Source organism: Fusarium phalaenopsidis (assembly GCF_050370095.1).
Source record: "Fusarium phalaenopsidis strain FUZ10S chromosome Unknown contig_32332, whole genome shotgun sequence".
Taxonomy (NCBI): domain Eukaryota; kingdom Fungi; phylum Ascomycota; class Sordariomycetes; order Hypocreales; family Nectriaceae; genus Fusarium; species Fusarium phalaenopsidis.
The window spans coordinates 942014-956194 of record NW_028145391.1 but is presented as its reverse complement, the minus strand read 5'-3'; the positions used below and the strand labels follow the sequence as shown (position 1 = coordinate 956194).

The 14181-nt window shown below is 53.5% G+C and overlaps 5 protein-coding genes across 5 annotated transcripts; 4 read left to right on the top strand and 1 right to left on the bottom strand.

The window, feature by feature from the left end:
• Positions 1-80: 80 nt before the first annotated feature.
• On the bottom strand, positions 81-1262 carry LRP88_13298 (ribonuclease H2, subunit B; the record flags this gene model as incomplete). The annotated part of the gene is made up of 1 exon (XM_083249673.1): positions 81-1262. One exon carries the CDS (start codon positions 1260-1262, stop codon positions 81-83), a length of 1182 nt encoding a protein of 393 aa, XP_083094007.1.
• A 383-nt stretch (positions 1263-1645) lies between these two features.
• Positions 1646-3878, top strand: LRP88_13297 (Mcm10/DnaG-type zinc finger protein; the record flags this gene model as incomplete). The annotated part of the gene is made up of 2 exons (XM_083249672.1): positions 1646-1655; positions 1705-3878. The coding sequence occupies 2 exons, from the start codon at positions 1646-1648 to the stop codon at positions 3876-3878; spliced, it is 2184 nt and encodes a 727-aa protein (XP_083094006.1).
• A 1674-nt stretch (positions 3879-5552) lies between these two features.
• LRP88_13296 (dihydrodipicolinate synthase family protein) lies at positions 5553-6650 on the top strand (the record flags this gene model as incomplete). Its single annotated transcript, XM_083249671.1, has 1 exon — positions 5553-6650. The coding sequence occupies one exon, from the start codon at positions 5553-5555 to the stop codon at positions 6648-6650; it is 1098 nt and encodes a 365-aa protein (XP_083094005.1).
• Positions 6651-9612: 2962 nt separating this feature from the next.
• LRP88_13295 (tyrosinase family protein) lies at positions 9613-11504 on the top strand (the record flags this gene model as incomplete). Its single annotated transcript, XM_083249670.1, has 5 exons — positions 9613-9772; positions 9828-9857; positions 9952-10034; positions 10083-11237; positions 11289-11504. 5 exons carry the CDS (start codon positions 9613-9615, stop codon positions 11502-11504), a joined length of 1644 nt encoding a protein of 547 aa, XP_083094004.1.
• A 1431-nt stretch (positions 11505-12935) lies between these two features.
• LRP88_13294 (uncharacterized protein) lies at positions 12936-13611 on the top strand (the record flags this gene model as incomplete). The annotated part of the gene is made up of 2 exons (XM_083249669.1): positions 12936-13311; positions 13361-13611. The coding sequence occupies 2 exons, from the start codon at positions 12936-12938 to the stop codon at positions 13609-13611; spliced, it is 627 nt and encodes a 208-aa protein (XP_083094003.1).
• Between the last annotated feature and the right edge of the window lie 570 nt (positions 13612-14181).

The following is a 14181-nucleotide window of genomic DNA, read 5'->3' as shown; positions in this document are numbered from 1 at the left end:
TCGTGGAACTTCCAATATTGGCAGGGGATTCGGCGCACGTCGAGCTCGAGGGACTAAATGATTACTTCGTGATACCCAACCTATTTCTTCTTGAAAAAGTCGCTCATCTTCTTCATGCCCTTGGTGTTGACCTTTTTGAGCTCCCGGACACCTCTGCTTTCCATGGACTTTTTCTTCTTTTCCTCCTCCGCCTTTCTCTTCTTAACCCTAGCCTCATCCTCTTCTTCATCTCGGTCTCGTTTTCGGGAGTAGTCCATGGAGTGTGATGCCATGGCTTCTGCGCGGAACTTGGCGAGTTTGGAGAGATAGTCGTCGAGAGAGGAAAAGTCGACAGCTTTTTCAACAGCTGCCTGCAATTCGGTAGCAAGAGATGGGGCAATATAGCTCGAGCAGATGAAGCTAAACGCGACCCGTAACCTTTGCAGGCCTGTGACTTCGGGAGATGCCTGAATAGCAGTGACGACATCGTCGGTGATGGTTGTAAAGGATGTGGCTGTCGAAGGCTGGGTATCGGTCGTCGTGGACTGAGAATCGATTGAATCGGCTGGTGTCTCGACTATTTCGGTGGTTGGTTGGGAGGTTTCTGTCTTCAACTCTCGCTTCTGGGCGAGGACAGGGGCTTCAAGGGCCTTCTTGACAAACTTCTCCTCCATGCTGGCCGGCAATGTACCCATCCTCCTTGCCTTTTCCAATACGACATTGACAAGCTTCTCGTTGCTTATGCGAAACATGGTTTCGTCGCCTGCCTCGACCGTGTCGCAAACCGCCCCCATCCTGCTCTCAATGAGTTTTCGCGTCTTTTCGCAACGTAGAATCTCGGATAGATGAGAGGACTCCTCGGGGAGGTGGTCAAAGTGGTCATCACTTGACAGAAATAACCGCTTCTCTGATCCCTTTGTCTGCTCAGTCAGAGCTGGGAGAACCAGAAACATGGGGTCAATCAAGGTGGCCATGTACAGCTCCTGGCCCATTGAGACGTCTGCATTCTCGCCATTCTCAATCAGCCAACTCCGAGGTGTCGCCTTTGGTATCGCGATCTTTGTAAATTCGTAGATGCCCGTCTCGGGACAAACTAGATATCTCGCAGGGCGCGCGTGTCTGGGATTGGGTAGAGTGACGATCCGCGCATCGGGAGTGGCTTTCGAGGGCAGGATAAAGATCTTGGATGGATTCTCTGAGCGGGTGAGACTAATCTTGGAAGTCGTCGTTGATGATGGCTCTGCAGGCGCGTCCGCCGTCTTTGTTGATCTTGTCCTTGCCATTTCGCGTCGATCGAGTTGTAGCAACAATTAAAATTACCAGTGAGGCTGATAGTCAACCTGAGAGACGTTAAAGTGATTTGAACGCGCTGTGCTTTACGCGTCTCAGCGCGTGACAGGGATCCCGAAACGGCAGTTGGGCCCCGCTCAGTGCAGGAACATGCAGCCCCATCGCAGCAACCAGTTCCCTGCATCAACATTCTCCTTTCATCTTCCCGACACAAAGTAAACACTGCCTGACTCAGCGTATGGCTGGAGTTTGATGCCTGGTCTATACGTACCTGACGTACCCCGACGAACATGCGCCGGATTACGGATAGGCCCTAAGCGACTGCATACCATCGGGCCGTTACTGGGCCACCCACCGCCTCAAGGCTTGTTTCGTCATGGCTCCAGGTGAGACTGTCTATTGCTGGCCATGTGTTGAGAAATACTGACTTGATAGATTCCCCCGCAAAAAAAGAAGCTCAATGGCCTCCGAGGTCTCCTCATGAAGCTTTGTTGAGCACTCCCCGCGGACGAGAGCGATACCGACGTATGATGGAGACATCGCCTTCACCTTCACCGTCAAAGAGAGGTCGCAATCTACCTTCGATGAATCTTTTGGCCGAGATCGAAAATGATGAAGAAGAGGATGAAGAGACATTGGAGTTGAAGCTCCAGGAGATTCAGGCTCGGCTGAAGTTGAAGAAGCTACAGAGTGCCAAATCGAAAAAAGCCGAAGTCGAACTCCACACCACCACGTCAGAGTTGGCGATATCGCAAGTACGCCCAAGGCGCGCCGCAACTCCAGAGGCAAATCCTATACAAGTTCCTGCATCTCCCGTCAGACGATTCCAGCCACCACAGACTTCTCCTAGCAGGGTGCTTTTGGGGATCGACAAGGGTCTCAAGGCTAAAGACATTTCCTTGAAGCGTGCGTCGAGCTACAGAGACTCTCAAACATCGATAGATATTGGCCACACCGGGGGGTATTTGCGAAGATCAAGAACCACGACCAATGTGACAAATGCGACGGAATCGCGCCCTCTGAGCTTCAACGAGCGTCTGGCCTCAGTGAGGACAGAAGAGGCCGCACGAACCCAACGGCAGGAAAAGATTCAAAAGTTGAGATCGAATGCCTTTGGGATTGGTCAGGATGAGATGGAAAGATACAAGAAGAATGCTGTCGACATTCCAGATGAACCACTTCAAGCACCAGCCTTCTCGAGAGAAGAGATCATGTCCACCAAGCCACAAACAAGACCGACCCAGGAGAGCAAAACTCGAAAGAAGAAAACACCGCCCGGCGAGGTTCCCGAAGATCAAGCCGCCGGATTCGAACCATATTCAAGTTTCCATTTGTCAAAGCGGATTCTCCCTCATGGTGTTCTCGCCCGCCATGTGTCAGGCAAAAAGGTCTATACACTCAAAGATCTCCTCAGGATTGTCAAAGCACCTGACTTTGCTTTACCCGATGTCGAGCAGGATATTGTCGTGTTTGGAATCCTCGCCAAAAAGTCGGAACCTCGTGCACACAAGCCGACTCAAGGAAGGAATGGCAAGACAGAGGACAGAGGAAAGTACATGGTCATGACACTGGTGGATCTGGAATGGGAGCTGGACCTTTTTCTCTTCAACTCGGGCTTTACACGATATTGGAAGCTCACTGAAGGGACTGTCATTGCGATTCTCAACCCCAATCTAATGCCACCGCCACCAGGGAGACAAGACACTGGACGGTTTAGTCTTGTCATCAATTCGGACGACGATTCCATCATTGAGATTGGCACATCCCGTGATCTAGGGGGCTGCCAATCCGTCAAGAAGGACGGCGAGTTGTGTGGTTCATGGATCAACAAGAAGCGAACTCATCACTGCGAATTTCACTCAAACGAGGCTATCCGCAAGCAACGAGGAACCAGATTGGAGGTGAACGGCAGCAGCTTTGGGTCAAGAAAGAACAACTCTAGAGAGACATTCAACTGGGGCCAGGAAAAGAAGCAAGAGTCATCCAAGAAGTACGACTGGGAGACCAAGACACACTGGTTTGCGTCACGGACTATGAGTGCTTCCGACTTGATTGATGGAAAGGACAGAACTCCCAACGATCGCAAGGAAAGGGCCGAGTTTCTCAAGAGAGACTTAGAGGCCAAGGAGAGAGAGCGAGACATGATGAAGAAGCTCGGACAGATTGGAAACGCAGCGGGGAGGGAATACATGCGGCTAGGATCACGAGCAGCGACAGGCACATCACAGTCGAGTCAGGCATCGAGCCAGGTATCGGACTCCGAAATCTACAGACCCGACGCCAAGTCTCTGGGGCTCTTGGGTAGAGATTCCGCCATCCATCTCAGTCCTGTCAAGCGGAAACGGCCTGACAGCTCACAGGCAGGTTCCCAAGCCGGTTCACTCGGTAGCAGCAGACAATCAGCACTCGGCTGGGGAGGCAACCTCAAGGACAAGCTCTCCAAGATGAAAGAGGGAGAGAAGCTACGCAACGATCAACCAGTACGGAAAAAGACTAGATTCGTGACGGACAAGGGAATTCGCGAAGCCGGCAGAGAGAGCCTCGGCAATGAACTCGTCGAGCGGCAGGTCAGGCTCGAAGACGATGATGACGAACTTGTTATTGTATAAATCTAAGATAAATAGGCGCTACAGGCATGGTTGGATTGGAGTTGGGCCTACGGGTTACGTTACGAGTGAACGATTTGGTCAGATTATTCGATATTGCTTGAATCAAGATATCCATCAGCCGAAACCGACAAGTACCGATATCTCATCTCGGATCAAAGGCTGCCCCCAAAGCGCACAGCCACCCCCAGTGATTTTGAGGAGACTCCGAGGAGACTCATGGAGGAGTTGACGATGCGAGGCTGCGGCGCGGGCACAGTGCATTCCTTTGAACGCACAAAGATGGAGTTGATGGATTATCGAGTGCACTTGACCGGTTCAGCTGTCCGGGATGCATCCGGTCCCCGCACTGGACAGTCGGGGAATGGTATTGTGCAGACCCCGCGGGGAAGAGTGCAGGATGTAAGTGATCAGAAGACATTCGGGGATGGCCGGGTCAGACTGAGGTTTTAACCGTGTTGGAGTCGTGCTGTGCTTGACCGTATGCGGTGAAGGGAGAACTAACCAGGTTGTGTTCTTGAACCCCACTAGTTAACACGGCAAACACGGTCTCATTCACGAGGTGGAAGCTCAGATCGTGTATCTTCATGTCTTGAATGTCTTGATAAGAGTTGAGACTTGGCGTTTTGACTCAAGCTCGTATATCGACGCAATAGGGTCAGGATCAACCATAACCTCCGCTCAAAGACACCAGCTTCAAGACATCAGCATCTTGGTCCTAATCCAGTCGTTGCGGGGTAACTGAGGTCTGCATGATGACGAGAGGTGCTGACAGTCTAATGTCATGCATATCGACCTTGTCTGGGATATGAGAGCAGCTTGAACCGAACGTGATTGAGGTGCGTCATTCACGTGCCATAATTGTCCGCTTGAGACTCTGCCACGCAGATGGTTACACAGAGGTCCGTGACATCTCGTGACGCATCCTTTCTTTTGTTGCGGTATGCAGTTACTGGACTCTTCGGGAATGTCATCAACCTACAATGCAGCTCCATGCAAAGACATCCAAGACGAGGTGTTCTACCAAGGTCACATGTTGATGCAGAACAGCTTATTTCCTCTCAAGACTTGAACATTATCAACAACGGGACTCATCCGGCGACGCTAACCCCCACGGAGAGTTGCAGAGCCTCGGTCTTGAGGCCCCATCAACCCCAGATTCGACAACCCCAATACTCCGCACTGTGTCGAGGCCCCCCTCACTATCAGATGCACGCCGGCGGAGCGGTTTGCCATCTACCAATGTCCAGGCTGTGAATGACTGACCGGTTGATTTTTCCATCTTTTGATTGCATCAGTTAGTCGGCTTGCGAGTCTGGTCCCCGCAAGTTGGGCACGAGATCAGGAATCCGGAGTTGACGGTGACGAAGACAAGATGATGTGGAGATATCGATATCTTGTGATATAAAAGACGTTGCGTCCATCGCTGTCCGTGTCATTCACCAGCAGTTTTTCAGTGTAAAGCATTGTGTATATATTCCCGACTGTTCTGGTGTCTCCCATCTTATTTCAATACTTTTCTCGATTGCATCAACTCTCGAATCTGCCTTGGCTGCTATATCCTGGCTTACATCTACCTTGCGTGCCTACCTACAGCCTACCTACAACCTACCTACAGCCTACCTACAGCCTACCTACAGCCTACTACAGCCTACCTACCTACCTTGACTGATCGGCATGTCCCCTCACAGCGATGCACCCTCACCTGTTGGGTCCTTTGGGGTCCAGCCTTACAACCAATGGCACTCAAGCTCAAGAGTCAACAACTTCTCAGACACCTCATCCGGCAGCTCCGTCGACTCAATAGACGTGCGGCACTCTACTCGCCCTCTGATCCCAGGGGTCTACGTCCCAACCATGTGCTTCTTTGACGACTCAGAAGACGTTGACACGGCTGCCATTGCCGATCACGCTGTGCGGCTCGCCAGGGCTGGAGTCACCGGCCTCGCTACCCAGGGGTCCAACGGTGAGGCCGTCCACCTCTCTCACTCGGAGCGGCAACTCGTCACCGCCACCACAAGAGCCGCCTTGAATGACAGCGGCTTCTCACATATGCCCCTGATCGTGGGCTGCGGGAGCCAGAGTACGCGGGAGACGATCCAGTACTGTCGGGAGGCTTGGGAGGCTGGCGGTGACTATGCGCTGGTGCTACCTCCGTCATACTATGCCACGTTATTTGCTCCGGCCTCGGAAACCATCCTGGAGTATTTCATAACAGTGGCGGACAAGTCCCCCATCCCTATCATCATCTACAACTTTCCCGGTGCCGTGGGAGGCATGGATCTCTCGTCGGACATCATCGTGACTCTTGCAGCGCACCCAAACATTGTGGGCGTCAAGCTGACATGCGGAAACACTGGCAAGCTGAACCGTGTAGCCGCGGCAACCCGCAAGCTCTCTACTACATACAACCCAGCACGGCCAGAGTTCCTTGTCCTTGCGGGATCGGCTGACTTTCTGATCCCATCACTCTCCGGAGGCGGACACGGGATCCTGGCTGGGCTGGCCAACATCGCCCCGAGGGCGTGCATCCGAACGATGGAACTGTACCGGGAAGACAAGGTTTCCGAGGCACAGAGGCTGCAGGAGGTTGTCTCACAAGGCGACTGGACAGCCATCCAGGGCGGTGTGGTTGGTGTAAAGGCTGGGCTGCAGGCCTGGAGGGGATACGGAGGATTTGCCCGGAGCCCTCTGCCGAAACCTACGGCAGAGCAAACGAAACGGTGGAAAGAAGGCTTCCGGGACCTGATGATGCTGGAACAAACACTATCATGATGGACACATGATGAGCGAGACATGATGAGATGAGAGTCATGAGAAAAGAAACAAAGAGAATGGTGGATGAGACCTACCCGGGACCTGCATGGGTAGAGGAGGGTGTTTCAGAAAGCAGGCCTGGTATGACAGCACAGCGTGATTTTTTGCAAACCATTGTACTTACTCCCTTGTTCCCTATTCGATCCCTGAATTCAATTGTCTGATAAACCGGCCCGCCATATGGGCTATGCTGTTTCTCGTTGAGTAAGACGTGGATCTCGTTGGGCCGGCCACGCTGGTTTGATGCTCCGCAAAGATGATCTGCAGGAACCGCTGGCAAAAGGGGAAACCGGGATGTCGATCAGCAGGTGATCCCTCTGCCGTGTTTCAGCTGACCGGGGATAAATTTTGGGAATTGAATGCCGCTGGGACTGTCAGCGCGGAGCCAAGAGGCCGGGGATCGACGGGGAGGGAACAAATCAAGAGGCGAGGGGCGGTAAGCGAGTTGCTGCGTGGCTCTTTTTTACAACTTGTTTGTTGTAAATATTGGATTGCGAGATGCGGAGTACATGGACAAACAAGCCAGTAAGCCTTGGCACGATCGGGATCTGGCCACTAAGATCATGGAGTGGCAGTCTTAGATCTGCTACGTGGTAGGCTCTCGCATTAGGTATTGCATATTGGCGTTGAGGCCCTGCGGCAGAGATCCAAATATGGCACCCGTCAGCGCTGTAAACGGTGCGCCTGCTTTCCTAGAAGCAGGATTTGACTCGGTAGGGATCCGATTTTGAACGGAAAGGAGCGGATTCTGAATACAGATGCCCGAAAATGGATGACTCGTGGATGTTGGTGATGTTGCACTCTATCGCCATGGCGTTGAACCAAGTTGCCAAAGTAGGTTGCCAAGATCATCAACTGATCTTGGGCCCAGATGATCCTCAATTCCGTCGGTTGGCGGAAACGTCGAGCTAAAAGAAGACGTCACAACTCAATGATGGTAGGGCTCGTATCGGCATCCTATGCTTAGATGCTTTATGCTTTATGCTTGATCGGGACAAGGGCGGTGTGGTTGGGCCAACACGAGGTTGCCAGCTGGAGATGGATGCGTTACATGCGGACGCCCACAGATGGATGTGCACAGAGATCCACGACCTGCGTCTGCGTCTGCGCGTGTTGAGTCTGTAAGTGGTTGACCCAGATATGTATGGCTTACCGCAGGACACCCTTTGACAGTAAGGCATCGTATGAGAATAGCCAAGCGAGAAGCCCGTAGTTAAATGCAATCTCAGGGGATTCGTCAGGTAATTTCAGCAGGTACCAAAGGGCAAATCAATAGTTCCAATAGAGTGGCATCACGCGCCAGGAGTGGCGGGCTAGAATCTAGACGAGGCTTTTCGCCCCTGGCGCCGTCCCCTTGAGTTCTGTAGTCAGCCCTTGCAATCAATACTCCGTCCCTTTACCAAGGAGAGCTAGTCCCGAGCTAGCAGCCACGAGAGGCGTGAGCGGGTGGCTGTTTCATGGGACTCAATGGGTCAACTCGGGTAGACGGTCATGAGCTAGCTTAACGGTGAGCACAACCAGAAGTGGCCGAGACCGTAATTAATCCGTCATGATCTAAAAAAAAACACAGTCGAGAGCACACAAAAGGACTGAGCAGGCCCTCACTTTCAGGTGGCTCCGTTGAACCTGAGGGGAGGGCTGCCAATTGACCAAGCAGAGGTGCAGCCGCCCAGCCCTTTTGCGACCTGCATAGGGATTCACAAGACGGCAGAGAGCCTCGTATTTGGGCGTCTGCCGAGTGGTCCATCCTGGGCAGCAGGTGAACGTGCCGTCGGCCGTGGCTTTTGGCGGATTTACCTTGCCTTGCCAGCAACAACAACAACACCAGGCCTTCCTAGACGCCTGACGTAGGATTGACGCACCGAGACTTGTTTCTGGAAACCGGCTGACCCGTGGCTGCCAATCATTGAGCCGACCCGCCCGGTCTATTCGCGTCTGGGTGTATCTTGGGATCATCCTTTTTTGGGCTCGAATGGTTGGTGCATGGCGCATTGCATTGTCAGCTTGTGCGACCAGACGGCGCGTCGAGATGACCTCGGCCAGCCTGTTTCTCTGTTAGACGGCCTTGTTTTCTGGCCTTTGTCCTCAGCTCAGCTCAGCTGTGCATAGGTACATACAAACAGTCGGCAACTCTGCGCCGAGGCCTGTCGCATTGGAGCCTGCATGGAAGCATCAGTGAAATTACACAAGCGCCAAAAAAGACTGTTCCATGAATTTTAATCCAGCGCCAAAAATACGACCAGAGAGAAAAATCTCCACTGCATGCTGCCAGGACCAGTGGGCGCTACGCCATAGGCTGTGCTTCTCCTGAGAAGTCCAGGTCTCCTTCGGCTGGCGGCGTTCGGCACCTCCAGCCCCAGCTTCTGCCCGTGCTTACACGAGAGAGGCCTGCCATTTTACTGGTTCAAGTCCTGAGCTTACAGGCCTTGCTCAGGCACCGCTGACGCTACCGCCGGGCTGGATTTGCGGCCTCCCTATGATTTCTGGGCTGAGAGGCTGTGAGGCAACGGAAGCCAAGGCAGGTGGACCTGGTCCGCTCCCCTCCTCCAAGGGGCACAGACCTCGTGGCGTTACGAGCGTGCTAAAAAGTAACGTGCATGGGTGATATTCGCCCGTGGACCTCTACCCTTTTACCCTTCACACCCTCCCCCTTGTCACCCAGGGAGTCCAGTCGCGAACCCCTTTGCCCATGACAGAAGACGGGAGTTGCGGAAGCAGATGCGGAGAAGCCATGGATCCCCGTGTTGCGGTCGTGGTGATGGACCAGCCTAGTCTTGGCCCAGCTGGCTAGTCTGGGCCGGGGACTTATATTCAGTCTCTTCCCCTTCTTTCTAGCCGTCCGACTTGCTCTTTTCCTGGTTCAAGTCGTCTATTATTCCAATAGCACGACCCCAAGTACACTCGTTTCTAGCAGGTCATCATGTTCCTGGGCAAGTTCTTCATTGCGGCTCTGGCCGTCGTCGGCGGGGTGAACCCCGTTGAGGCTCAGACCCAAAACATCTTTATTACTGGTGTTCCCGTCTCTGGAGGAGGAGCCGTTCCTGCTCGAAAGAACATTAACGATCTCCAGCGAACTGGCGGTCCTCAATGGTAAGCTACTTGGAATCTGCTGTGCTGTTCAAGCTGACTCTTCAGGGATCTCTACATTCGCGCCCTCCGCTCCATGTACGATGCCAAGGAGACTGACCTCAAGTCTTACTTTCAGGTTGCCGGTATGCAATCACGTCAGGACTCACAATTCATTGTACTAACTGTCTAGGTATCCACGGCAAGCCCTTTATCCAGTGGAATGGCGGTGGTGCCCGAGCCGGCAATGGCTGGCCTGGATACTGCCCCCACGGTGTATGCTCAACATTGACCCCTTTCAATTCGACCGCTGACCCCTCCTAGGAAAGCCTGTTCCTGACCTGGCACCGTCCCTACGTCCTGCTCTTTGAGCAGATCCTCGTCGAGCACGCCAAGAGACTCGCCAACCTCTACCCTACCAAGTACCGTCAGCAGTACGTCAATGCCGCCAACACTCTCCGATCCCCCTACTGGGATTGGGCCGTCGACGGCATCCCCAACGCCGTTGTCCCCCAGATGGTCAACGTCAAGGTCCCCAACGGCAGCGGCCTCAAGACTATCAACATGAAGAACCCCCTCTACACCTACACCTTCCCCAAGGATGCCGTTGCTGGCAAGTACGGACAGTGGGACGACGAGAACCGCTCTCGCATGTACAGATGCCCTGCCCCTGACAGCTTCCCCTCGACCGCCAACGGCCTCCTCCGCCAGCGACCCTACAAGCAGTGGACTTACGATGTCCTCACCCACTCGACCAGCTTCGCCGAGTTTGCTTCCACTGGCAACAGCGGTGCCTCTCTGGAGCAGATCCACAACGCCATTCACTGGGATGCTGCCTGTGCTGGTCAGTTCCTGATGGCCGAGTTCTCTGGCTTTGACCCCATCTTCTGGATGCACCACACCAACGTCGACCGTCTCTGGACCTACTGGCAGTTCATGCACCCCGACAAGACCACCTTCACCGGCTCCTACAGCGGTGGCTCTCGTTACTCTACTCCCCAGGGCACTCGCATCTCCCCCAGCTCTCCTCTCCAGCCCTTCTATGCTGCCCGTGGCCGTTTCCACACCTCCAGCTCCGTCAACAGCATCCGAAACTTCGGCTACACCTATGCCGGTCTTGAGTACTGGCGCATGTCCGGTTCTCAGCTCACCAGCTCTGCCCGCAGCACCATCAACAGCCTGTACGGCAGCAGCACCAAGAAGCGTGGTCTTGAGGAGCGCGCTGATGGCAAGACCACCCGTTTCTTCGCCAAGGTCAGCCTCGATGTCACCGAGGTTGAGCGCCCCTGCTCCGTCAACGTCTACGTCTCCGGCAAGCGAGTCGGTGGCCTTGTCGTTATGCAGCAGCCTCAGGAGGGTATCGTCCACGGTGCCTTCTCCGTCGATGACGCTGCCGACACCCCTCAGCTCCTCGGTGCCTGCACCCCTACCAAGGTTGCTGACACCATCACCACCGGTCTCCAGGTTGAGATTGTCAAGGTATGTACCCCATTACCCATATACATAACAACCCTTGCTAACCCCCCTTAGATCGACGGCTCCAAGATTCCCCTGTCCGAGGTCCCCAGCCTCGAGCTCAGCCTTGAGAACGTCCCTTACACTCCTCCTGCCGCCGAGGACCAGCTCCCTACGTACGGCGAGGCCAAGGACCAGCCCGCCGAGGCCGTTGGCGTCTCCAACGTCAAGGCCCTCAAGGCTATCAACGCTTGCGGCGGCAAGCTGCCTTCCTTCCAACCCCCCAACTAAAGGGGTACATCACCAAAAAATCTTCTTGTCATCATTTTTGCCCTAGCCGGCGCTTCCTTTGGCCCAAGAGGCTTAGGAAAGGGACACTTGCAAACCGCACAATTCTTCTAAGTAGTTTTAATAGCTGGCAGACGCGTGGAGTCATTTTGTATTTCGCCAGACTAGGTCTATAGTTGCTGCAATAGTGGCCCTTCACCTTTTGTTTCTCTGATGTGATGTGTTGAATTTGCTCTTTGTTTCATACATCGATGTGAGGTTTGTGTTCAGTATGCTCTGCTCCAACCCCTTGATACTATGCGAAGAGAAGTGGAACTGTGAACGAGAATGCCATGCGATGATGTTTGATGTGATGTTGGCCTATGAGTCAAGGAACTGAGTTTCCCTCATAAACATGAGGCTGGGTTGAACTGCTCACAATGACTTTACCGTTGTCAGCTCATGACGACGTGTAGAGGCATTGGGCATGATGGCTTGACTGTGTTGATGACTGTATTTCTCTTGCTGGGTTGCCTTGATCTGTCCTTTGGGTATGCTATGAGGTTAAATTACTTAATGACGATGTGTAGAATCACTGGTCACATACCACGCTGGTGATGGTGTCCTGGGTAGTATTCTCAAGTTCTACTGTTGAATCTGAACGTTGATGAGCCAATGCAAAAGTTCATCTCGCCATTGAGTAGTCATATGGTTGTAATATGGAACAGCAGAGTTACGTGCTACGTGTTGGCTACGTTGATTTGTCTCTCGTTGGTTGTCTTGATCTCTTTGCCTCTGGGTATATACTTTACACATGCTATGACCCTGGCCGCTCAGACTATGCCGTCAACTCAAAAGTTTGATTAGACATGCATCCTAAGCTTAAGTATGAGGCACCCAGACCTATGCAACAATGACAACTGAACCTACCGCAGCATTGAAAATTATGCTTCTTAAACTCGGTTGTCCGGGCGTGTAGTTATTAAGGCTCAGACCAGCGAAATAGAGTTCCACAACCAGGGCAGGGGTATAGCCTCATATACGACCTCGTATCTGAGATTGCCGGTTAATGTACCGGAATTGCAGGATTGGCAGGGTTGCGGCGATGCAACGTCGGTAGAAAGTTTCTGGAAGTTGTCATTTCGTCTCACTCATGGCATCTCGTCTCGCGCATAGCATCGGCCTCGCTCGCAACATCTCGTCTCTCATAAACAGAGTTGACTGCCGTGGACCTTGACCTGGGCAGCGACCTCAGAGTTCAACATATCCCAACAAGGATTCCATGTTGACCGTCGCCAAGATGAGGCTAACCCGCATCTCATCTCGACGGGTCTTGACAACTGCCGAGTGGATCTGGGGTGGTCACGTGGGTTAGTTGCTCAACATCGTGAGCCTGGTTGGTCCATCAACTTCCCACCACCGACTTGCGTCAATTGCTTTACCTTGAGACCCAGAATGTCTTTCGAGATTGTCGTCCCCTCCGAGAATGACGCCCCCAGCATGGCCAGTGTCCATCTGGCCGCAATGGATCCCAATTTGCTGATGCATGCCCAATTTCCGAACACCGAGAGCCTGGAATTCCTTCGAGGCTGGCTTTGCAGAGAGACGTTGGATCACGTCCGCAACGACGACAAGGGCGTCCTCATCGCCCGAGACACAGATACCGGCAAGATATTGAGCTTTGTCAAGTGGGCGATTCATGGCCTACGGCAAACGCGGTCGGAGGCTGAAGACGAATTCCCGGCTTGTTGCCGGCGGGAGTATCTTGACTCATACGCAGCTCTCACCAAAGGAGCAAGAGTCAAGGTGCTCGGTGATAAGCCGCATTACCGTGAGTTTTCTCTTGTCGCCGAGTTGCTGATTGAGGCTAACGCGGGTAGACGTGTCATATCTCTGTACGGACCCAAAGTTCGGTGGTCGAGGAGCTGCTTCTGGGCTGCTTCGACGAGTTCAGACCGAGGCAGCGGCCGAAAATGCAGCAGTTATTCTTGAGGCTACCATGAACGCCGTGACCTTTTATGAGAGGCTCGGCTTCAAGGTCCAAGAGAAACTCGAAATGACTCTCCCAGCACGAGGATCCAGCGAGCCAACCGAGCTCTACGAGGAGAGGACCATGGTCTGGGCGCCTTAGACAGATGTCAATATTCGAACCAACTTTGATCAAGGACGATACCGTCTCCACCCTCACGTGGCAGAAATGCAACTCAACAACGGTTGAGATGAGCGATGAGCGATAAACGTCGACTCACCGCTTCGGCGAACATGACCATAACGTGGATGTCGGCATTCGAGCTGATACGCCGATGGATCGCATTATGAACAAGCTATCGCATCGCACTTCACCTCAAACAGCCTCAACTCAAACCATCGCCCCGGACCGAACCATGACGATGACGCTCCGGAGATATCCAAAACCACAGGACCAGGCTTGGCACCATGTAAAGACTCGGTCCGTGCAGGAGCATGGGCCACCGGGGCAGGACCGGCAACTCCCTCACGTCCCCGTCCCTGCAGCCCCCACGGCGGACAAGATGGATCGCGGCGAGGACGAATGGCTTGTCGACTGTCGGGCAGCATCGATAGGCGCGCATGCGGCATGTCGTCAGGGACATGGAGTCTCTGGACGGGGGAGGACTTTGTGGGCCAATCATGGAAGCTGTATTTGGCTCGAGACGTTGAAGCTGTTGATAATGATGGACTG